We start from the raw sequence: 25,327 nt of genomic DNA on the forward strand, positions 1-25,327 counted from the left end.
CAATTCTCTTGTAAACAGAGTTTCTACTGTCCAGCCTTTTACTTAAAGAAAAAACCCAACCCTACAGGTTACATCACCAAGTGGTACAGCATTGACTAGACAGAAAACTGAAAAAAATCTTTGAAACGTAATACTAAAATGCAGATGAGTTTTCAGAAGAGTAACATACTTGAAAAATAAAGAAGGTTACATTAATAAATATATAATCCAGGCAACACACAGAAGTTTCAAATACAGGGAAAAATAAAATGTCTTTAATGAGTCCCTAAGAGATTATCTGCAATGTGTGAAGTAGCAGTGTACAGAGATCCCTGAGCTAGCACCAAACAGGCTTATTGGCAACTAGAAGCAGAAAAACTATATCACATTCTTCCTACTCAAGCTAATTAGCTCTGATAAGTGGCAAGAACACTTAGTTTAGGTGGAGCAACTCATTATGTTCCCCACACAGCACTGCACACTGTAGATATATAGGTTTATTTGGGATAAGCTTAGGGTAAGCATAGGAATATTTTAAACAGTATTGTATTTTATAGTGACAACATTCTCTCAATATTTTGCCTGTAGTAGCTGAACCTCATCTCTATTATATTCATTCTCTGAAACACCTTATATTTCTAAGGGCTGTTTTATATATATAGAATTTCACATGACTATTAGTCTCTTTAAACAAAATGAAAAAATTTAAATTATCCAATTAACAAACAGATTATTTTCTTTTTGATGGCATCTGCTTTGAATATTTACCAGGAATTTGGTACTATCAAATAACAATGTTTACATGGGGGAGGGGGGAAGCAGGAGAAAAAAATCCTTTTTTTTACAGCATTACGAATGTACAATTTTTGTTACAATTTAATGAAACAATACAGTGGTACCATAATGGCTTTCTTAGTCAGGTACGATTGAGGTAAATGTAGTATTAGTTTAAATGAATAGCTGCACACAGAGTAATCTGTTTCTAATGACTCTCCAATACTGCCAAAGTGAATCACTACTATTTACAAGAAATTAAGCTATTATTTGGTTTATTTCATTAAATATTATTTTTTCTAATTATTGTGAACAAGAAAAATCCAAATTAAAGCAGATTAGTTCCTCTCTTTCCATTGTAAAAACAAGCTGCATTATTACAAAAATTTAGTCACAGACAAATAAAGTTCAGAAACCTAAACTTGCACTACAGTGCAAGTTCATTATTCATTATGCAAGTTCATTACATGCTCATTAGACTTAGGATTTATTTGATATACTTTGAAACAATATGGTCTTAGCATAGAATAAAAATCACTCTGTACAACATTGCCTTTTCTTCTACTCTGACATTATTAATTTCAATTAATTCCACACATGTTGCTTTGACCCTGTCAGTAAAAGAAATACATTGCATGTATTTCCAATAAATGAAGCTGAGTGGACATAGCAGCAACAACAACAATAATGTATGGTCGCAGGTAGATTTCTGTTCTGATGCTCCCCTTTGAGTCTGCTGAATGCCACCTGTGGTGTCCCACACATGCTTCCCACAGCCCAGCTGAAAACTTTCTGGTAGGAATAAATTGTCTAGCCAGATTGGTAATGGGAAGGTGATGCTAGCCATCTAACAATCATTTTCTGAATCATTGAAAACAAAGATACTAAAAATGTGCTTTTAAAGTTTAAAAAAAAAAATCTAATTCAACATACATAAAGTCTCTACTATTATATTTTATATTTTGAAGGCCTGTGAGTCAAATGACTTGCATTACATTAATGCACACCATAGACAGATACATTCTTGATATAAATGATAACTTTTCACTTTCATTGGGATTTTGTTACAAGGTTGAATTGCCCTTACTGATAAAAAATAGAAAATTAAATTAAATTAAATTAAATTAAATTAAATTAACAAAATTGGGATGCTTGAAGTATTTGAAGCAGTCTCACTTCAAAAATCTCAGCCTTTGGTTCATGTTATGCCTTTTCTGTTATATTAAAGAGTCTCTTTGTACTTGCTGTTTTTTCCCCATGAAGGTACTTAAACACTGTAATAAAGTCACTTGTAATCTTTTTGGTAAGCTAAACAGATTGAGTCCTTTAAATCTTTCACTGTGAGGCATTGTCTCTGGCTCTCAAGCAGCCCTTTTCTGCATTCTTCAGTCTTACATAATTTTTAAAAATGTGAGCTCTATCAGTGTCCTAAAAAATATTGCGATTGAAAACACCAACTGAAACAATTATTGTATTTAACAATAATTAAATATTAAAATAATGATGACTAGAAAAAGAAAAAAAAAGAATAATAATGTTTAGAAAAATGCAATAGCTTCCAAGTATATCAAATTGGAACGTAAATCTGACAAGTTACATGGCTACTAATATACTAATTATTGGAATATACTAATTATTGGCAATGTGTATGCTTAAAACAAGGATTTCCTACCTGGAGTTTATTCTGCTTATTTTGAAGCAAAATTTAGACCTACCGTTGTCAACAAAAAAGATCAGTACCAGCATTATATGCTCTGTGATTGTTTAAGCAGAAAATAATTGGAGGGGAGGAGTAAAAAGATAAATTGTATTTGTATCCAAACACAGCAAATTGAAGAATTCATTAAAAAATGACAGAATAAATTAAATTATAGAAAAGCCTTCCTAAAAGCCAGCTAAATTGCCATACAACTTGGACGCTGCTCTGCAAGCTTTGAGGCTGTTAGTCTGCTAATTTAAAAGGTTTAAACCTATTTATTGCTAATGAATGTGCTATGCTGACAAGTCTAAAGACAGAAATATTATATTTATCTACAGCATAGGTACAGCAAAAGAACATAAGTATGACTGTACTGAGTCAGATCAAAGAGTGGAGTTTCTTTCTTATAGTGAGGATACTTGAAACGGTAAAATGACACTTGAATTTTATTTCCAAATACTTATTTCCAGTTACTTACATACCCATGCTTGAAGAAATGGAGGTAAAAGAAATAAACAAAGAATTACTAAGCTAATTAATGTTAATTAAGGAACTTATCTGTTTTGTAAGGTGTAAGTTTGTGTTTCTTTAGCAGTCCAGTGAAATCTCAAGCATACAGGCTGATACAGAAACCTTCAGTGAATACAGTGCTGTAATTGTGCAATAGGTAAGTAGGCAATTACAAGTGATGATGCAAAAACCTTGATAAGTCTTTTTTTTTTTTTTTTTTCTTTAAACAGGAACATCTGTCTGGATAGTTAGAAACAGTAAAGAAAAGGATGAATAGGTGGCTACTGACGTGCAACAGATAGGCAAGCAGCCATTGCGTACAACAAAGTACAGTACTATTATTTTCAAATGCTCCAATTAGAAATACTGGAAAAGAAACTAATGAATTGAGGAAAAAGAAGTCCACAAGATAACAAAGATGTAACAAAAAGCTTTTTAAAAGTCCAGGAACTACTGACATTCCTGTAATAAAGTTCATATGATGTATCAATGAAGGAAAACAACCAAACAAAAGAAATGGCTAGGAGTATATCCTGGGTAATATCATAACTGGAGAGGAATGAGAATGAAAAATTCAAGAGACAGAATATGCAAGATGCTTAAGACTACAGAACATGAGAAGTTACTAATTACCAGGACATTAAATGCTCATTAATTGGTTTTATTTATATATGTGTGTGTATATATATGTATATACACACAAACACACATACGTATATATACACACTTGGGATATATTAGATTCTAAGAGCTTGCTTATGCAAAAGCCTATTTTAACTGCTCTTGAAACGAATACATTTAATCCAATAGAAAATCTGCCTGGACCTCATTTCCACTTATTGCATTAGAATTAAACTTTTAAAGTATGATACAAATTCTTTACAAGTCAATGTTGGCCTATCACACAGCTGGCTCCAAAACTAGTCTCTGTGCAGGTAAAACCCTGAGAAGACATCTCAACATAATCATAGTATAGATTAGGACTTTTCTAGAAAACACAAATACACTTATGACTAAACAAAGGACTGTTTTTGGCCTACACTAAAAGATGAAAAAAGAACTACCAAATATGCCTATTCAGACCTGTGAATAAAAGTCCAAAAAGAGAAAAAAAAAAAGTTAAGGGTTGATGTAGAAAAGTACCTTATTTGCAGAGGAAGCAGAAGACAGATATACTAAAGGAAGCATAGCTAAAAAATAGTGAAGATGCTGTGCTATTTAGAAAAAAAAAAAATAGGAAAAGTAATAATGAAATGTCTGGATGCCATCATAACTTCTTTTAACCATTTATGCTTTGGTATCTGTACTGTTATTTCTGGAAAAATGTAGGTTTCCTTCACCAGCTTAGATCTACTTTGCCACGGTCCAGTCTCACCAGAGAGGATGAACGATGTTTTCTGTGTACTCTTTGGACTGGTAGGAATTTGGGTCAGGCCTTCCCAGTGACTATAAAAATTACCGACTTTTTTGGTGATTGCTGCTGTTTTCTCCTTCAGCAACCTTGTCTAGCAAGTCAGTCCTGCTCAGTGAGGTCCAAACTAGAGAAATGTATTGTCATGGCCATTTGCTAACTGTTAGCAGTTCCCCACTTTGCTAGAGCTTTGGATTGCTCCTGAAAGGTACTTGGCTTTCTCCATCATTAAGCCCAAGTATTTAACCTGGGAACGCTGAGTGACTTGGCTGCTATCAGATATTCCTTAATGGATGTTCTGACAGCAGACTGGGCAAGATCCAACCTACCATCTGCTGAACTTAAGAAAACAAATACAGTGCTTATATTTTATCTAACAGAGCATACAACTCCCCCCTAAAATCGTAAGGAGAATGCTCAATAGAAGTTTTTCTTTGGGGGAGAATTGAGAGGTCTACCAGCTTTCTTAAACTAACTTCCTCCAAGCTACAGCACTGACAGCCCTCTTCAGAGAATAAATGAACACTTTATTTTTCTTTACTCATATCTGTGGCCAGCAACTTTACCTATGAAGTGTAACATTTCAGCAAAAATGTAGAATTTGTCCTTAGCTCTCTTACGTGAGAGCTTATCTATGCTACCCTATTGTGCAGTAGGGAGTACTGAAGTGTAATGCAAATTATCAGAATGTACAGGTAATTTTATGGGAAACATCAATCAAATATGAAAGTAATTTTCAAAGCAATTATCAGGCAAATAGATTAGTGCTTTTTCATTGTTCAGGAAAAGTTCACAAGAGTGTATGTACCTTCTCGGTTATAGGCAAGCCAAGATATTTTTGGAAAACAACACATAAGGCTCTTAAAACTATTTCTCCATAAACTTCAAGAACTACTGTAGGCTACACATGAGTGGCATCAAGGCTGCTGGAGCATGTCGCTCTCTGTGTTGCTAAAAAAAAGTGCTAATAAATGCTGGTCTCAAAATTTCCTCAAAGAACATAGCAAATCACAGGCACAATCTTCCTGTGATGTCCAAATGACCAAATTCATATTATTGATAAGAAAACAGAAAACTTTGTTAATTCACTTGATCAATATGTCATGTGGGGGTGGAAGGAATCACCCTTGTTTTATGCTGATGAACATACAAGGTACTAGCCCTTGCTGTTTTATTCTGTTTCAGCTGAAGTTCACATTACGTTCAGATATGACTAGGATAAAATTACCAATTACATATTCATATGTCATCTTGATTACTAGACCTGACACATGTTTAAATACTCAAGGTGTGAATCATTATCATTACAACACATTAGATAAACTGTGGCTGTTCATAGTATGTGTACCTTAAACTCACAATAAACATAGGATAAAATGCATTAACTTAAGCATCCTTCATTAATGCTTTTTACATCTAGGTTAAAAGTCAGGGCATTTACAATAAACTAAAAATGTGCACTTGGTCAACTCAAGTAACTATCACTTATACTGTAGTAGCCCAATTGTGTCTGAACTCTTTTCAGTCATTCTTAGTTGTGGAGAAGACAGAGCAATGCACCTGCCAGTAGAGGGGGAACATGTCCACCATGGAACCATTTAGACTTTGAAATCAAATCAAGCTTACAGACAAGGTTACAGCTAACTGATCAGAGAAAGCAAGCTAGGGAATACACAATCAAATGCTGTAGTAACAAAATGGGAACCAGGGAAAGGTGTGCTATTTTCTAGTAATAACCTCCTCTTGGGTTACGTAAAAAACATTTTCTAGTTCTACACAAAGTAAGTGTGCTGCATGCAAAAAGAATACAACATCTTTGAAGAATTAAGCTCTGAAAACAGAAGTAACAGCCACAGGAAAGTGAAAATAGTCATCATGGGTTAGGGTCTTGGTCTACACAGTCTTAGCTGACTGAAAAGTGCATTAAACAAGTTCCATGCATAAAGAATGTATCTGGTGGTCCCAAAGTGCTGGACCTAGCGTACAAGTACATATCCCATTAGGTCCAGTCTCAGGAGGGTGTTTGTAGGTCATGTGAAGTATTCATTTCAGAATGATCTACCAGGGTTATGCCAACTAGGTCATAGCCAGCTGGCAGATTTGCTAGAGCAAACACTTTATATTGTACTCAGGAGTAATTTCTTTATTAGTTGAGAGATAATGAAGAAAATTAAAGGACTCACAGAAACATTCCAAGCCATTATGTTGCATCTGCAAACAGCATACTTTTTTCTAAAATCCATTTCTGACTTCATGCTTTTGGTAAGCTTTATGAGAGAAACTTATTAACTATGAATCACATATTATAGAATAGAATCATAGAATCACAGAATCGTTAAGGTTGGAAAAGACCCTTAAGATCATTAGCAGCAGCTTTTTTTCATTCATCGGTAATTTACCTGATCCCTTCTGAGTTTAAATACATTACACTAGCAGCTTATATGACTTATCCAACCACAAAGTTTTTCCCATCTTTCAGTATCTGAATGCCTTAGGATCCTCTTCTGGCATAAGTCTTATTTCCTGTATGTCTGTTATCTCTTGGAAAAATTCTATCTGCCATCTCATTTCTGACTCTACTTTGTGAAGACTGAGAGTAAAGAATTAAATGTAAACTTTGATAGCAAGGCTTCACTCTTCTATCAGTAAATAAGTCAGATCATCTTTTAGATGACGTAGTTTTAAACCTCCCTGCTGAATTCTTTAAAATCGTCATGGTACAATGGCTCCCAAATCGATTGCCCTTTGGACCTTCCAGAGTTTTGCTTAGAGATTATAATACAATGCAATGATATGCAAAGTGCTGCCAGTAAATGGGTCACAGAAGGGAATAAGATAGAGCCTAGAAAAAACTATCTGCACGAATAAAAGTAAGAATGTAGTCTTTTAGATTGTAAGTATATAGGAAGTAACTTGAGCCTTTTATCACCCAGAGGCATTTCCTTTCCGCAGTTGTTTCTAACTCTAATCAGAGAAAATCAATATGATCCTCATTTTCTAAATGGACAACCAAGGCACAAAGGCAGGAGATAGATAGTCTATCTCACATCTCTCTCTGTTAGGAATGCCCTCAGACTACCTCAGTCCCAATGTATCTATGCAATACAATTCTTTTGGTAGATAAAAAAAAAAAAAAAAAAAAAAAAAGGAACAAAAGCCCAGGCAATTTTCCTTCACATTTCTGTATTAAACAAGACATCTGTAATATATCTGTACAAGAAATGGAGAAATTGGAAGGTAAATTAGCAGGTGTTTGTAATTCCAAATAATGCTTACAAAAGAAATAGAAAAGTCCCAAAACAAACAAACAAAAAAGGTTACTTGTGGTAAAATAACACATTTACCAAGTACCTCATCAAGAAAAAGATGCTTTAAACTAGCTCCACTTATAATGCAGAAATAACTGTTTTATCATCTGGTTTTAGGAACTAATGGTGACTATCTTATCATTTCTGTTGAGGCAAAGCAGGAAAAACATCACAGAAGAAAAAAAAATAATATAGGGAAACAAATCCAAAAGCTATTTATTTGGATTTTGAAAGAAGTCAGTTAATAATCCCAACACTAAGCCATCCTGATTTACTGTAGTAGATATGCAAAACAAGCATGGTAAAATAGCATGCGTTTAGAAGTTTGATACAATATTAAGAAATAACATATCTGGAAGCAGCACTTACAAATGGCATAAACTATTAATTTCCTAGTATTTTTAAAACCTGATACATGCTGGTACCTTCTAAACTTATTATTACTTACTAACTTCTTCAATTATTTAGGAATAATAGAAAATTACCTTAAGTATTACAGGCCACATTTTCAAAGGTGCTAAAAGCTGAAAATGACTGGTTGAACTAAAGCAACATAGGTGTTATACAATGGAGATCTTTCACTTGCTTCCTAGATGCTCAGGCATTTTTATAGGCCACTGTATGCATTTAGAGAGCTGACACTTTCAATATCTGAACATTATTCCCCTCTTGAGTCTTGCAATATCCCAAATACTTGCTGGGCATATTTATACAATGGGGTGTGGGACAAGCATTTTATGATTATAACCAAAATGCAAGCAAGAGCTGTTCAGCTAAAAATGAAAATGAAAACATCAGCAACAACCAACAACAACTAAATAATGAAAACCCTAATGTGCCACCGTAGGGTACATTAGGATCCTCATGTACTACCCTACAGCCCAAATGCAGCTTGCCAGGCATAGCTGAATGGCCCACTGAAGGAATCCAGTACACAAAGACTAAGACATGAGAGAAAATCAGGCTTTCTCTCTTCACCTGATCCATTCACATCCAGTGACTGCATAGCTAATTTTCTGGTCCACCCATGATAGCTGTCTCCCTTCCAAAAAATATTTAAGAGCCATAACTGATGTTTCCTCACCTTTTGCTGCTTGTTGTGTGTAACTTTGGTAAAAAAAAAAAAAAAAAAAAAAAAAAAATCTGGATAACACCTTTTGTGGAAATGGAAACTGAGGCTACATCTATTTTATGGTATTTACTTTCAAAGTGAGCAAAGGTATTCACTTATAACATGAGCAAAGAGACGGTAGCAAAAGTCAGTAATAACAAGTGGTTGCAAGGAACAGTGAAACTGAATAAAGAGAAAAGAAATATGGCTTGAACAGCCCTCAGCAGTTTATTGTGAAAATGGCTACAATTAAGAATAAAAGTTTACGTATTCAATCTGTCTACTATGGTTTATTTCTGGGAATAAGACTGAAGATATTATAGATAATCCCTTGATAATGAAAATAAAGAATAAACCATGCAGCATGATTTTTAGAAACCTTTCCCATTTTTTAAGTTCATGTTACTGCATTTATTTGTATTCAGTTCTTTCTTTAATCTGTTTTCATTAAAATATTCCCACTGAGAGACTGTCATACTAAGCTGCTCTTTTCTGTACAATGTTTGTGTCATTTTCTTTGACTTAAATATATTTTGAGGTAATTGTTAGTCACAAAGCATAGCAATTAGTCCATATGGATGGTTTTACACATCATCACAGTAAACATCTGATTTGATCCAACTCCCAAGGACACACCCTAGCCATCAATTGCAACTGAGCCTATTGCACGGATTCCTGAAGGCAGCACAAGATCTATTGTTTAGGTCGAGGGAATCCTGATGATAAAAGCATCTCAAATCAGCAAGACCATAAATGTATCAGTCCTTTTGAATCAGATACATTATGCCCAAAAGCAAGATATTTTAGAGGGGAAGCCCTCCAAAAATTGTGTAATTTGGCACTTTGGTTGACTTAATATAGCTTAGTTATACTGTTAATTCCAACGTGATGATAGGATAAACTTTAAACACTCTGTACTGTCACTGAGGATGAAACTTCAGTATGCTTAACATTTTTGTCTCAGTGAAATAAGAGTATGCAAAATGTATTTGGCATTTTGCATGATTCAGTTGTGTAACTATAACACGGAGAATGAAGAGTCAATGGTATCATTGGAAAAAAAAAATCTGCCTCTATCTAAGTTGAGGTATAAATTAGAAGAACAAAATTATTGCTGTTTATGTAGTAATGTTTCTACTAACTCACCATAACTGAACAGATCAAATTCTCCACTTTGGAATCAATTCTCCTATTGAATGCCTTGTAAGAATTTCAAAGCAAGTATTATTATTTGCTATTCAATTACAAACTGGTGCCTTCTCAGTATGCTTCTCATCTAAACTTTTATTTTATAATAATTAGTTTTGTGTAAGTTTGTCAGTGCGAGGGCATGGTTTGCCTGGATAGGTTTTACTTCATATATAAATTCCTCAGTCCACAAAAATAGAACCAACAATTGCAACGTTAATAATTTTTAGCTTGGGAAAGGTGGATAGGAGCCCTTCCTATCTGTTTAAAGGGCATAAACCAGCACTTGTTTGCATGTTTTACTACTATATTCACCAGCATAATTTGTGTCACTCTCAATGATGTTGAGAGAAAAAAAATTGGTTTGCTGGTAACTTGTGCTCCCTCTGCTGGCAGAATAAAGCATGAAGAGCAAGCGAAAGCATAACCATTGGGGCAGTATTACAAATGCAGAATTATTATTTGAAATTTCCTAGCCACACTAAAAATACCACATAAAAGATAATTTGAGTCTAATTTATTTGTAAGAGGATGAAATGTATATATTTGGATTGGGTTTTCATTTGCCCTACTGCATATTTACTAAATCAGACAATGTATCCATGATTTCCAGCTATGTTGGCTTGTAAACATTACCAGTGATTAATCGGGTAGTCATTTGAGTCAGCACAAAGTAATTTCTCTCCATTAGATTAAATATGTCACACCCTGTCAATTAAAAATCCATTTAACACCAACCCAGCAATAATAAGCATTTTGGAACGAGGCACCAGAAATTCTATTTGTGACTAAAATTCCCTATATATAGTGTAGGAATTTGGCTTAGCATTGCAAATAAATTTATTCTTCACTATAAGTTTGCCTACAGCAAGAACTGTAACAGACAAATTTTCCTTTTATTATAACATTTCTGTAATGGATTTTTAACACATCAGCACCAGATAGCTGTAAGCATTAGTTCATTTTCATGGTTTTATAATAATTATTTCTTATTGTTTGTTTCTTTGGGCACCAGGAGCAACGTCCACATTAAAAAAGCCCTAAACCCTAAGCATATAAATTCATCCGTATTCCCTCAGATGATGACAATATCACAAACACAAATGAAATATGCTGTCTTCAACATTCTTTTTTTTTTCTTTTTTTCTGTTTGGATTACAACTAATACATTCAGCTAATACAATCACAAAATGTGAGCATATGTAATTGATTATATGCCATTCTGAGAATTTTAACTTTATCTGGATTCATAAGCAAGAAGCACTGACGTTAAGATTTGAATGCTGGAGATATTCTTTCACTTTAAAAAGGATGACAAACCAAAGTAATGTGCAAAAAGCTATTATGTTCAGGAGAGATTTTTGTCTTTGTTTCAGTTGTCAATAATTTTTGTCAGGAATTCTGAGGAGCAAATGATGAGTATTTGCTTTATTTTGAATTTGTGTTAATTTCTTTTGTAAATACCTAAACATTTCTAGAACAGAAAAGCATAGTTCCTTGGTTCACACACTACCTATGACTATCACATTGATGTGGGGACAATTCCTTGAAGTATTTCCACAGATGAGGACTGATTTATGAGCCTTGTGAGTTAGTTGAGCTACTCAGCAAGTGTCAGTTTGTCTGAAGCTGCAATTAATCTGCTAAGTAAGGGAAACTGAACTAAATTTTAACCAAAAGATACAAATAACTTCCAAAACTTTCTGACCTATGCAAAAAATACCTGAAGGAGTATCAATGAGATCACAAAGCTTTAATAGGAAATCAAAGCTAATACAAATGGTATAGCCATGACACTACTAAGATCTGAGCATATTCCACACTATTCACTACCCAGAAGCCTGCTGAGGACCCACTGCACTGTCGTAGGACAGACGCACTGCCTCAGTGTTAGTAGTTGTCATGTTGATTTATATTTTGGCAGAAAGCAAGAGACATATAGTGAAAAGCAGCAGCATACCAAAACATGTTTTGCAAGAATGCAGAGGGAAACTACATTAAAAAAACAAACAAACAAACAAACAAACTCAAACAAACCCACACCAAAAAAAAAAGCCTAAAAACACCCTGAAGAGACAAGTGGGAGTCAATGGCCAGAATGAAGTAAAATCGCCTGTCTGATCTGTCTCATGACCCATATGACTAAAGACTGTTTCTTTTGCGTCACTGAGCCAAATGGCACAGCCTCTACATCTCCAAAGGCACTGTTCTTTGACTAAAAGGGATGATAACATTAATTTGTCTTTGCGGAAGAAACATTAATTCATTGTGTTTTAAAGAACATTCCTCCCATTCTAGCAGGTTTTTCGACATGAGGCAATGATGAGACTCTAGGAAACTGTGCCAAAAATCCTGTTCAGATTAGATAATGTCATATTGAATGCTGAGCCTTTTCGCTAGGCTTCACTGCATATTAATTCCTGAAAAGGCCATTTGGGTGCAATCCTGTAAAGTGCCTGTGGAATGGGCAACTCCTGGAGGGAAGGACAGCATTTTGAAATCAGCAATTAAATCTGAATTTAGCTCTAAGGACTTAAGAACTTTATTTCATCTAGATTAGAGTCCTGTTCTTTGGTGTCAGAAGGTATTTGTGACTGTTAAAAGCAAGAATGTAAAATAAGGGCCTGGATTACCCACAGCTTTATCCTGGTAGGCAGAGGGTAGTCAGACATATGCTTTCTTTTTTCTCACAGATGCTGCAATATTTCTGGATTAGGAGGAGGGGATATATTGGACCCTAACAGTGAAAGAATTGGCTTGAGGCGCTCTGACACAATGGGAAGTTTATCTTTCACAATGGAGAGTGATTTTCTCTCTGTCGCTAAAAAGTTTATGTTCAACTGGGATTATATGCAGTAATTCCAACGTTACCATTTTATATTGTAATTGTTATCTATTATTAATCCTTCTCACTTTGGAAAGTGATACAAGCATTTTACAAAAGGATGCGTCTTATTGTGTATAATTTTTCTACAGTATAAGAAGAAATGAATTTAAATAACAAGAGAATTTTAATAATGAATTTGTGTTTTTCCAAAGAAGACAAAGAAGTGCCTGAAAGGGTGGAGGATAAAAATAAACCAACCATTGCCAAAAACTGTGACAATCTTGAAACTGAGAACAAACTCTTGCTATATTCTGTTTTGTCTCAGAAAAACATTATTTGTAATATGAAACTGTTCAAACATTATCATTTATTAAAAAACCCAGTCCTAAATATGTTTTAAAACAGCTTTAAAATATTTTTAAAATATATAACTAAATTTAATTGATTTTCTTTTAAAAGTACTTCAGAAAACAGAAGTAAAATTCCCCATTCCTGTACCAATTATACAAATTATAAGTGACTTTAAAAAACACATAATAAAGATTTTGAGGAAGAATCAAAACTATAAACATGTAAACAAGAGATACTGGATTCTTAATTTCTTAAAGCTATATACATAAATCCTGAATTTGATTTCTTAAGTAGCTACCTAAATTTACAGAAGTAGTGAAGAAATAATAGAACAATTGCAATTTTGAGATTACCTGATAAATGTCGGATATGCATCTACCAAAACTTGAAACTACATAAAGTTTAGGAGAATCTATTCTATAGAAATTCAAGTTTATTTGGAAAATAAGTTACTATTATTATTATCACCTACTAATAATTCAACAGAAATAATGTTGTACAACATTGTACCTGTCTTGTACACTATGTTACTATTTCTATGTATGGACCCTTATTCCTCATATTAATAAAGAAGCCATTGAATAGCTTACTTTTCTTTATTCCATGCCATCGAATAATTGTAAAGATGGCACTCATCTCTCTACTGTTTTTCTCCCCTACCGCCCCAAAAAAAGGGAAAAATACATTTTTATTAATTACGTTTTATCAGTATAATTTTGATAAAAATACTTTTTCCAAGTTAAAGACACTACAATGCAACAACAATGACAAGGAGAAGCCTGCAAATGATCAGTTATATACAAAGCAGACATTTGCCTAGTACGAAAATGTGGCACAGTATGCAAGCTATAGAAATCATCTAACACACATCATCTTTATCAATATCAACTTTGTTCAAGCTTTTCATTTCTTTATTTCTTAGTCAAATAGACATAGTCTAAAGATGCAGGTACTTTTCCTTCACATCACTGCTCAGAGAAGGAACACTGTTGATCTCTTTGCTGTTGCCCAAGGCTTTTTTCTTTCTGGTAGCCCACAGTTAAATATACCACTAATCCTGGACAATATTCTCAGTTTCCCTAATCTAATGAAAAAATCATGACCTACCCATTCAGCCTTAATAAGTATCATGGCCTACCACCTTTTATTGTCATTTCAGCTGTATTTATTGTGATGTAAATGAGACAATAGCTCAGAACATTTTTAGTAAGCAAACCTCTGGAGATGCTAAATACTTCATTAGTTAAACCCTAACATATATAGTGTCTGAGTAGCTACCCACTTGTGTAAAATGTACCCTTTGTCCATACACCAAACTAAGTAAAGTATATACGCTTACTACTGATCATGCAAAGACAACAAAAAATCATGTTTTTTATTTTATTTTCTGTTTTGATCTGAACAGAGCAGGTTTTAAACAAACAAAAAAATATTTGTTTGGTTGTTTTTTTTTATCTTGCCTTGTTATTAATAGAGTTTTGAAGTTTATCATGAAAGAAATCTAAATTAAGGGTCTTTTCTGTTTGTTTTTTTGTTATACTTTTTTACCCAGTTATGATAGGAGTTAGCAATCTCCTTCAGCATCCGCAGATTCAAATGATAAAGGCTAGGGATTAAGCACAGACGATTAACAGTCTGTGTCCTCTTCAATCTAGCATTTCCACTGTAGATAAACCCATATTCAGACTGAAGTTATAATAAACAGACTGTCCTCAATATCATTTCCCTGGATGACCTCCTCAAAACTGACATTCAAGTATTCTTGTGGAAAATTACAATTTATAGTAACTGGAAAAGCAGACAAGACAACATATACCCACACAAATGATTCTGAAGATCAAGTGAAATGTTTAGAAAGCAATTTGGATAAAATGGTAATTTTACTATAAATATTTTATTTGTTTCAGTTCTGAGTATTTTCTTATGATTATAGGTTTGACATATAAAATAAAAGCAGTTTGCTAAATTTTATCTTTATTACTTGTATTGTGTATCTTTAAAATAACTGCATTATTATTTATACATATTATGACAAAAAAAAAAATCTCAGTCTATTATAGTGGTTGCAATTCTTTCCCTTCTAAAGGCAAAGGAAAACAAACACTGGAATTCTCCAGCTACACTAGATTGTCTGAAATATTAATATTACTCTAAGGAAAGTGTCAGTACAAACCATTTGTCCAGTGAACAACAGCAAAAGAATAAAAATCCAAATGGACAGAATTGCAGAAATATTCTGTTAGGTATGTGTTTTGATTTCTATCATAAATAATATTTTCACCTAAGATGGAAAAAAAAAAAAAAAGCTCCTAAAAACAGAGGTACTTTTTTCTTTGTAGGAACTTTTTAACATGGAAAGTTCTGACAGGAGTCTGATGCTATTTGACATTTGAAATCCAGAATCTTATGGGTCAAAAGAAAGGCTATGATCAATACAGATATAAACTGTGTAACAGGGCATTTTAATTTCTTTACCTAGGTGCTCCAACTATTTTAAGGAACTATAGAATTTTATGTCATTTAATGTCAGTGTACTTCTTTAGACACAAGCAGCAACATTTCAAACTATTTTATTATAAATAACTAATCTTATCTACCCAATTAAAGGGACTGTATTCTACTCTTATTTCCATTAGTTTACACTGGCAGAATTCCAGTAAAGTCATTCTGAAATCAGATGAATGCATGTGTGCGTTTATTCTTCAATTCTTTATTCAAAGTACATGATCAAAATTTGGTTTTCTCTGACCAAACCATGCAAGTGATAAGAAACAGGCCATGCTATATAGTGCAAAAAAAACCCCCAACAAAACAAAACAAAAAACCCCACCAAACCTGAGCTGCATTTTGATCAGTTATTCACTAGAATTGTTTTAAAGTAAGCACTGCATGTGAACACAGTTAATTCATTAGTGTTGTTCATCAATTCTTTTCACCAAAGTTTAAAAAAAGATAGCATAAAATGATTCAGATAAAGTTTCATAGTTAGAACATTAATTAGGTTTTGATGGTTCCATCCACCTTTTCTTCCAGACACAAAACAGTTTCAAAGCCCTTTTAAATAAATCTGTACTTGAGAAAGAATTGATAATGTGAATTTAACTCAAATTCACTCACTTTGAGATTTACTTCAAAAATAAATTTCATGGTCTGTCTGCATAACAATGTAGCTTATTTTTGCCAACTAAGACTCATGTAATGAAGCATAATGTGTTTAATCAGATTGTATGGGCTACAATTTAAGGCTATTTATGTTTAGTATCATTTGGAGACACACTAACTTAGGAGATGTGATCTGTAGGTCAGTTCTCCTTAATCATCTTTATGAGCAGAAGGCTGCATATTTTCCTCACCAAAAAAGCCACACTGAGTTATATTTAACTAATTATAAGATATACAGCATACGATTAAAACATCATGTATCCCATTTATTCATTTTTAAGTTTCTCATTACCCATTGAAACCTGTTAAAAAATGCTTGTCATATTGTACAGAAACAATCTTGCCTCCATCTCACCACTGACATCAAACCTTGTCTCTCATTATTCAGCTACATATTCTTTTATGCATGGGTTTATTTTTTGAAGCAGATATATAAAAGAAAATGGATTCCCTTCACATGTTATTTAGTGTAAAAAATATCTAAAACCAGGAGGAAGAGTAAGACATTAAATTAAAGAGTAAGACCTTAAATTAAAAAGGTCTACAACAGGTAAAATTAGATGTATCGGTCCTTTCAGTTTTTAATCTAACAACAGATACCATTAGCTATTACATGCAAGACAAGGAATTTTATAGGTTGTTAGTCATTCAGCACATGGTACTTTATTATTATCCACTTGATATCAAATATTATTTTCCTAGACATTTGTATATATTTTTCCATGTCTAATTTCCTGTCTTAATTAATGGATGAAAGTTCTTATTACTAGATTGGAGGAATGTATGAATTTATTAACACTGGGCTTTAAAATAAGACTGGGTTAGCAGAGCTGATATTCCTTCAGTGAGAACAAATAAAAACTTAACCTGAAATGCTTTCTTAGGGCAAGCTTACCCTAATGACTAATTAAAAGCTTCAGGATAAAATGCAGAACATAAACAAATTTGGGAAAGAATTATCTTTGTTATTATCCAAGGAGTGAGATGCAGTGCAATGAGACTAGAAGAACGAAAGAATCGAGTGGAAAGATCTGCTTCTTCAGCTACACACATGCACGCACACATGCATACACATGTACACACCGAGCCCCACAGCTTTTCTTTCAGAGCACTTTTCATTTAAGCAGCTTGGTGGTATTTATGTTTGCAGAGCTCCCGGTATTCCCAAACCTTACCCTTTATTTTTAGCTTTCAGGTTTTTGCTTCAGCTGATGAGAACAGGAAAAGAAGGTGGCATGTTTATTGCTGGCAAACAGTTTGGAAATTCTGAGTAAAGAAGCCAATCAAGGCAGAAGGATTATAATAATCAAAGTACAAAATTTGCATATTTAGAGTATGGTTACTGAGAAATAACAATGCCTTGGTTATGCAAATCAAACCCTCAGCTAAAGTGAAGGGATTTGCATATCTGGGAGAAATCTGTCACGTTATGCATCGGTAACTACATTCTAAGTGGCTGAATGAACTGGCTTTTAGCAGAATATTAAACATAATTGCCAGTAGAATTTTTTTATTTCCTTGTGTTATAGAATAAACTTTACTCATCTGGGGCCTGATGAAAACAGGTCTTCTTGTCTATAGGACGCAATACGATTCAGAACCACAAAAGATACATTCAGCCTGCCATAAAGCTAGAATTTTTAAGATTGAGATCATGAAAACATTCAAAGAGTTGTGTGTTACCAATTGTGTTCATCCTTTTTGTCTATAGAAGGTTGCTTAAAGTAGCTCTCTTGAGAGAGGATTGCAGAAAACAGATGAAAGTTTAAGGCCACCTGTTCAGCTCTGAATGTTTCTTTCATTTTAAATTTAGTGAATGAAGAAAAACAAGTTGGACTGAAAAATTTCATAGGTAAAAATCCATGAAAAAAACTGCAGACTGAACTACTATAACAACTTTCTATGATATATTTAAATTAAGCGGAGTTAACAGTAGGCTCAGAAGTATTATAATAAAACTAAAGAAAAAAATAAGTAGGGAAATTCTCCTTTAAAAATTAGTATGTGGCACTATTTGTACTTCTGTTACTTCTGTTTAATGTTTATTTCCCCTTTCCTCTCTTGTGAATGATGCTCAGCTGTAGTTCAGATGTAAACTTAAGGCTGGCTTACACACCCTGGCCACTGCCTGCAAATGAAATTGCGGTTTGGTGTTACACTGAAACGTGAGAGAGAATTCATGCAAGCATGTTCAATCTACAAAGTATTACTTATAATGCGTGTTCAGAGGCATGATCCATTTCCACAGATAAAACATGGAGAAAACTGAGCAAGATGCTTTAAAGACCTGGCTACTACTCATGTGCAGAACTGGTGAGTGTGATGCGGTGTGGTTCTTAAGAGTACTTACCATCCTCTGTGGGCACATAGATATTCAAATACAGGCAGTCTTCATTTTGATCTTGAACATATGTCACCACAGTATCCAGATTGGCTGTAAACCAGACTGGCAGCATGTCGTTGAGCAGTGACCTCTCATCCAGGTACTGCGGGCAGACGGCGGCAAACTGTGTGGCATTACGGACACCCGTCCAAGACGATGGTGGCTCTGGGGGCTGAAATCGCCTTTCTCCAGTCGGAGGAGAGGCGTAAGGAACACCCAGGTACTGCTCCACTGGACCAAGGATCTCATTGGGCAAAGGGGTTCTTAAACCACGTATTTTGCCATAATTCGTGGTAACAACTGGGTATTGTGCTTGGCCATCAATGAGAGTAAATCTTATAGCCAGTGCAGTTATCCACAGGAGGAAGTTAGAATTCAACATGACACACACTGGAGTGAAGATCAAAGGCAGCCATAGGAGTCCCATTGGTTTCGACATTATTTAAATCAACATCAGCAGGGCTCTTTTTTCCACAGACAGGAGAAAATTAATCAGTCAAGGAAATTGAAAACTAATAAAATAAAAAAGTAGTCAAAAGGAGATGAAGTGAGGGAAAACGTAACCTTGTTCAGGCAGCGAAAAAACAAAAGCTGATGTGTGGTAGGTGCCTCAGCTGACTGGCCGTAGACAAATCCCAATGTCAGAAGAAACAAGGGAGTGTTTGCCCCTAAGGCCCATCCCAGTCTTCAGCATTGGCTTAATCCTGGCAATGCATGGCACTTCCCAGAAAGTAGTGCAGGGAGAGATCCACAGTTATTCCACTTCCCCAGTGAAATGGCTCCTTCCAGTGAAGTCCAGCCCACTCAGTCAGCCTGTGGCCAAGAGAAAACAAGCAATTCAAATCAACAGACATATTCATACTGGCATAAATCTAAAAAAAAAGCAAAACCAAACCAAACCAAACCAAACCAAACCAAACAAAAAAACCCAAACAAATTCAGACACTACTTCCACGCCAAGGCCCACAAATGTTTTATTTACATTAGGCACCATGGTTAGCTACGTGTTTCCAAAGATACATAAGGTAAGAGAGCTGAAAATTGAAGCCACAAACTTGTCAGAGGTTATACCGCAAACCAAACATTTCTGCTCCTGTATATGCTTCCAAACCAAACCACAGTCCAAACGTTGCTCCTTTCAGGAAGGGTATCACATTTAGGTGCTAGCTCCAGGGTATTTTCTGCCCTAAATAAACAACATCTCCCTTTTAAGCATATTTGCACTCCCACAGCAAACATTCATTAAATGTTTTGCTGCATTGGATAATCTCTCTCTGTTATATGACTTCTATATATAAGTATTTTTCACAGATATGCCTACTCTTCTGTATGACAACCTAATTTATCTCCATCTAATTCAGAAATTCCAATTAATGTAATAACATTACATTAGTTCAAAGCAAGTGTGAGAACAGTTAGTCAAAATTAGATACAAAGTTATTAGGTTTCATATCTGTTTTCTTTGTTCTACGTCTGACAAAAAGGAACAATGGAAACTGAAAGAAAAAAAAAGCGTGATACAATCTCTCAAAAGTCAGATTTTGACCTACATAGCGTTACAAGGATGTAACGTTTCCTTCTTGCATGCTCCTACTTTTAATTTTTAGACAGAAGGCAAGTCATACAACAATTCTGTTAATTTTTAATGAAATACAAGTCACATATATATTGCTAACAATTACAAGTAGTAAAAATAAACACACAGCACTTGTTAATACTTACATTCTTCTCTCTGTACAAAGAAATGGAGGAGTTCCTTTTTACCCATTATTCAACTCAAAATGACAGATAACAATTTCACAGCTAAAACAATCCTTGTTATAGGAAACTGATACTTTACATTTGATAGGATGAATGCACAGTTGTATATAAAACTCATATAAGTGGACTACGAGGTCCTGTTTTCAGTCAGGACTCTGTCTCATGAAGATATAAAACCAGTTTTCAAGAGCAGAAAAAAACAAAGTAAGTAGCTATTGACAGTGATTTCAAATGACAAAAAAAAATCCAAAACTAATCCACAAAAAAAACCCAAAATAACCACAGGACAGAGACATCTATGCTGATGATTTTAGACACAGAAAGGCATCTGAAAGAAAAATATTTCATTCTTTCAAAACTCCTGGAATTCTTCCATGACTTCATTTTAGCACTCGTACTGCAAAATTTTTGAAAACACCAGAAGCCAGAAAAATATCAGATATGTATTATTTATGGTGAACCAAAATTTCTATTGACATTTTCACTGGTAGATAATAGGCTCATATGCTGCCTCCAAAGGACTTGCAACTTAAGCATAATTTCTGAAGGACGGATCAGTAACACCTGTAAATGTCATGTCCCTGAGGGCACCACTAACCCTTGCAGGCCCTGCCAAGCCCCACCTGGGACCTGGCCCCACCCTGCCCATGGCCATAAAACCCCATTTCAAGCCAGCCCGGGGCTATCAATCCCGGACTGAGCTATGCTGCAGGGAGCCCTGCACCCAGACCCATGCCCAGCCTGGATCTTGCCCTGACTGTGTCCCCAGGTCTACCTTGGACCTGACTCCTCACCCTGCCTGGCCTGATGATCGTTTGGCAGTGGCAGGGTCCTGTTACCAGTCCAGCCTCGATGGGGTGCTTTAGGAGGATGCCCCGTCAGTGAGAGTATTGCCCTGCCAGCTCTGCAGTGCCCACAGCTCCTGGCTCATCCTTCCCATGGGGCAGCCCCACTCTGGTTGCTCCCTGGCACTCAGAGTGGTCAGCCAGCTACTGGTCACACAAAATTCCTCCTCAAGCACTGCCTTCCCTTCTGATGTCTGCTACTGTCTTTAACAACAGAAGTCAGCAGCAGGCAATTGATTTTGGGTGGTGCTCATGCTCATGTTCTCCCCCATTCTGACTGTGGTACACTTTTCTGACCATGCAGCACAAAGCAGATTTTCCAGTTGTACCCAACTGAGGATTTAATCTGTGCTCAAGGAGGAGCAAGAGATCCTACTCTCTTGACACACAGACTGCAGAAGTTTGTAATAACATTATAAGAAAAAGAAATGTGGAATAAAGCACAGAGAAAACTGACAAGGTGGAGGGAAAGACAGTGATGCAGATGATGAAAAATGGATAGAGAAAATACTTGTCTGGGCAAACAGCAAATGAAAAAAAGAGGAAAAAAAACAAGAAAAGAAAATGGGAATAACAAATAAACAACAGTGAACACATTATAAACATGGAGAGAATGAAAAATTACAACATGAAGTGGAAATCCTCAGTTGATAAACATACCAGAGATAATATACAACTTTGAAAAATGTGACTTAATAAATAATATTTATCCATATTAATTACAGGGTGTCTTTGGATCAAATATCTGGTTATATGCTGTTATTTTGAATAGAGTGAAAGGACAGGAAAAGGTAAACATTCATCCTTGACCTGATTGTTATCTAGGAAATAAGTCCAACAACAGTTAGCTTTTGAGTATTAAATCCACTCATACAATGTATTATCCCCTGTATCTTAACAGAACCATACACAAAGTTTGCATTTCTGATTCATGCACACATAAACATTTAGATTTTAAGGATCTTGAATCCATAAAGGAACACATTGTTGGCTAACACACAGACTATAGTTAGTTCTCTCAGCCCCACTGTCCGACCTATAATAGACCTGCAGCCATTGTCAACCAGCGCAAAGACATAAACAAACAGCAGACAGTGACAAGTGCATTAACACGGGCAAGGTATATGCCATAAAAGAGCAATTATAAGATGGTTAGTGAGAATAAAACCTCTATTTATTGTAACATGTTCTGGTTATTAAAAGTTATTGTTGTTAGCCAGTTAAATGGCAACAGAAGCAATCAAAGAGAAGTCAAAGAAGATCTGAAATAGCATACATTCATACATGTCTTCTTTATTGGCAGAGGAGTGTAATTTGAGGCTAATGAGACATTTATGGCCTTTGAAGTAAATGCAGATTGAAGTTAACATGGATGTGCATCTACTAAAAACACTGCTTGTACTCGATTATAAATCTATGCCCCAAGCCACACTTAGAGATGCTTAAACAGTCTATGAATCAGGCCTTCAGGGCTAACCTGATGGTTTCCAGGATCTGCAGTTAGCACTTCTTCAACTTGAGCAGATGAGTTTGTCAGTAGCTCTATACTAATTCTGTACCTGCTAGGGAAATACGAGACCGCTTAAAAGCCCTCTTTGCTCCAGGGTAGAATAGCAAACTCTAAAATGATTTCAAGTTTTTTTGACCTGCTTGTCCAGGTCATGGACAGTCACGAGAAAACCAAACACAAATACAAATTATATGAGCACAGGAGATTGAGGACTGCACAGATTTCCTGGGGTTTCTCAGGCTTTATCTAAACCAACTAGTCCACTACTGTGCACCTCAGCTTTCAGTCGCTGACCACCTTCAGTCTCTGTCCCCCCCTTCTGCTCAAATTCCCTGGGGCAAGGTTTTTGATGTGTACATAGGTGTCATCTCAATACAGAATCAGGGTTAAACACCCACATCCTCCTCTTTAGACATGTGCTCTGAAAGCATACAGTCAGCTTGATTAGCTGAATCCTAAGTGTCACTGGCTAGTCACCAGAACAAAGATAACAAATAATGTAATCAATAAAACTTCAGATTCTCCTCATAGTGGTATTTTGTACAGCATTTAATGCATTTCACAGAATATAGAGTTTTAAAAAATATTTCATTTACCAAGAACATGAATCGTGGTTTTCCTCCTTTCCTTCTCTTCTTACGCTTGAAAGATATCATTTTGAAAGTTATGAAGTAAAGTAGTTTTATGGTGGGGTTTTTTTGGGGGGAGGGGTGGTTGTTTGGTGTTGTTTTTTTTTTAATAAAAGTAATTAAAAATATTATCCTGTTTCATGTTTTATCCTGTTTATGTAGTAGCAGGAGACTGTAAATAAGAACTATCCAAGGCACAGCAATTAATGAATATGCCTACAGTATTGATTTTAGCAATACACATGTATAATTTGGAACTTTAGCAGAAAACTAATCACATAGTTGTTTCCTGTAAAAGTTCTTCCCAAAGCATGTTTAAATGCACCTCTACCTCAAATTCAGCACTGAAACCTCTTGTCACTATATTTGAAATATTTGCTCAATAACAAAAGAATATTTCTTCCAAATATCAGTAAATGCATACTGTTTTTGTCTACCATCTTTCAAATAAAAAAAAACAGTTATAATTTCTTTAGGTTTTGTTTGTTTTTTTTTTTCCCCCCAGGTTCTGGGACTATTTTCTTGATACACTGAAATGAGCTAAGCTTCATTCTTCCTCATGCTATATAAAGTCATTCAGAAAAGTCAGACAAAGTCATAGTGAACAACACAAAGGAACATCCATCATGAACTAATGCGCAGTTTCTGGACTGGATTACTTAGAAGGTTGGTGGGAAGGTTATTAAGTGAAATTGGCAAATCATATTTATTTTTAAATCTCTGAACTGTAACTATAGCAATGCCTGGCTTCAAATTAACATGAAGTAGAGTCTTATGAGAAATTATTTTTCCTAATAGAAGCTATATGTTCATTTTGTTGGACTGTTGTAAGCATAGATTTCAACAATGTATTATTAAATTATTATTAAGAAAAACAAACAAAAAACCAAACAACAAAAAAAAGCAAATTCAGACTTATAATAACCTTAAATTAGCATTATAAACTTCACTAGAGATTATTATCTGAACTACATATCCACATTATTAATGGATTAACCAAGTTATATGTCAGTATGATTTCTGTGGTAGTACATTCCTGTTCAGTCACAGCAATTGAACGGGTAATAGGGATTGGAGGGGCTTTTAGTGATTCAGAATACTGTAATTTGTCTTTTACATCACATTCTAATGTATCTCTTATTAATTCACAGTTAATATTCTCTTGAAGATTTAAAGATTAAAAGTGAAAAGAAAGTAAAATATCAGTGATACAAATTTAAAAACCATTATATACCCTTTGTTAAAGTGAAAATAAATGCCAACTATACAAACGTCATTATAGGCCTTGAAGTTGGTCTTAGATTTATGGTTGGAAATAACTGAAGACAAAGGTAACAATTTATATTATTTTTTTAAAATATGGAAATAAAGCATGGAAAGCAATACAAATTATATATAAACATTAAATTAACCTTTTTTTTTTTTTTTTTCCCCAAATAACATGCTGCATTTACCCTCTTATGAATTTCTCCAGTAAGTCTCTCAGACAGGCTCAGACAATGTCAGTAGATCCCTCAGGTTACAAATTACAATCACCATTTACTTTTCAGAAAACGGACACACATTTATTTCATATCATTGCTTCTTGCCTGCAGCTACTGCTCTTATTCTGAATTTCTAAGTGTCATACACTATCAAAAAGAACAATGGTATTATAAGAAAAGGCTGGGTGGTCCCTATATTGTTCTTGAAAACTGCAATTCTTTCAATAACGAAAACAATTTGAAAAGCAAGTGGAGGGAAAGAAAAAGTGTGATCATCATTCCTTTTCAAGAAAAAAACAAATACATTTCTTAAGCATTCTGTAAAAAATCAGGTGTTTGGATCTAATTATAAAAAGCTGTTGTTGAACAATCACAGATATGGTCTTCCCTTATTT

At 34.7% G+C, this 25,327-nt stretch overlaps 1 protein-coding gene across 3 annotated transcripts in view; it reads right to left on the bottom strand.

The window, feature by feature from the left end:
* The window catches only part of NLGN4X (neuroligin 4 X-linked), a gene marked incomplete at both ends in the record, with an annotated part of 126,573 nt that extends 107,431 nt beyond the window's left edge, over positions 1–19,142 (bottom strand). For 2 of the 3 annotated variants that reach the window (XM_082334065.1, XM_082334064.1), the window contains one exon: positions 18,671–19,142. In XM_082334065.1, coding sequence (XP_082190191.1) covers positions 18,671–19,142 — 472 coding nt within the window. Of the gene's footprint in view, positions 1–18,618 lie in introns of all 3 variants that reach the window. The other variant, XM_082334066.1, reaches the window with a different exon arrangement.
* Between the last annotated feature and the right edge of the window lie 6,185 nt (positions 19,143–25,327).

Source organism: Platalea leucorodia (assembly GCF_965183815.1).
Source record: "Platalea leucorodia genome assembly, chromosome: 2".
In the NCBI taxonomy this organism is placed as follows: domain Eukaryota; kingdom Metazoa; phylum Chordata; class Aves; order Pelecaniformes; family Threskiornithidae; genus Platalea; species Platalea leucorodia.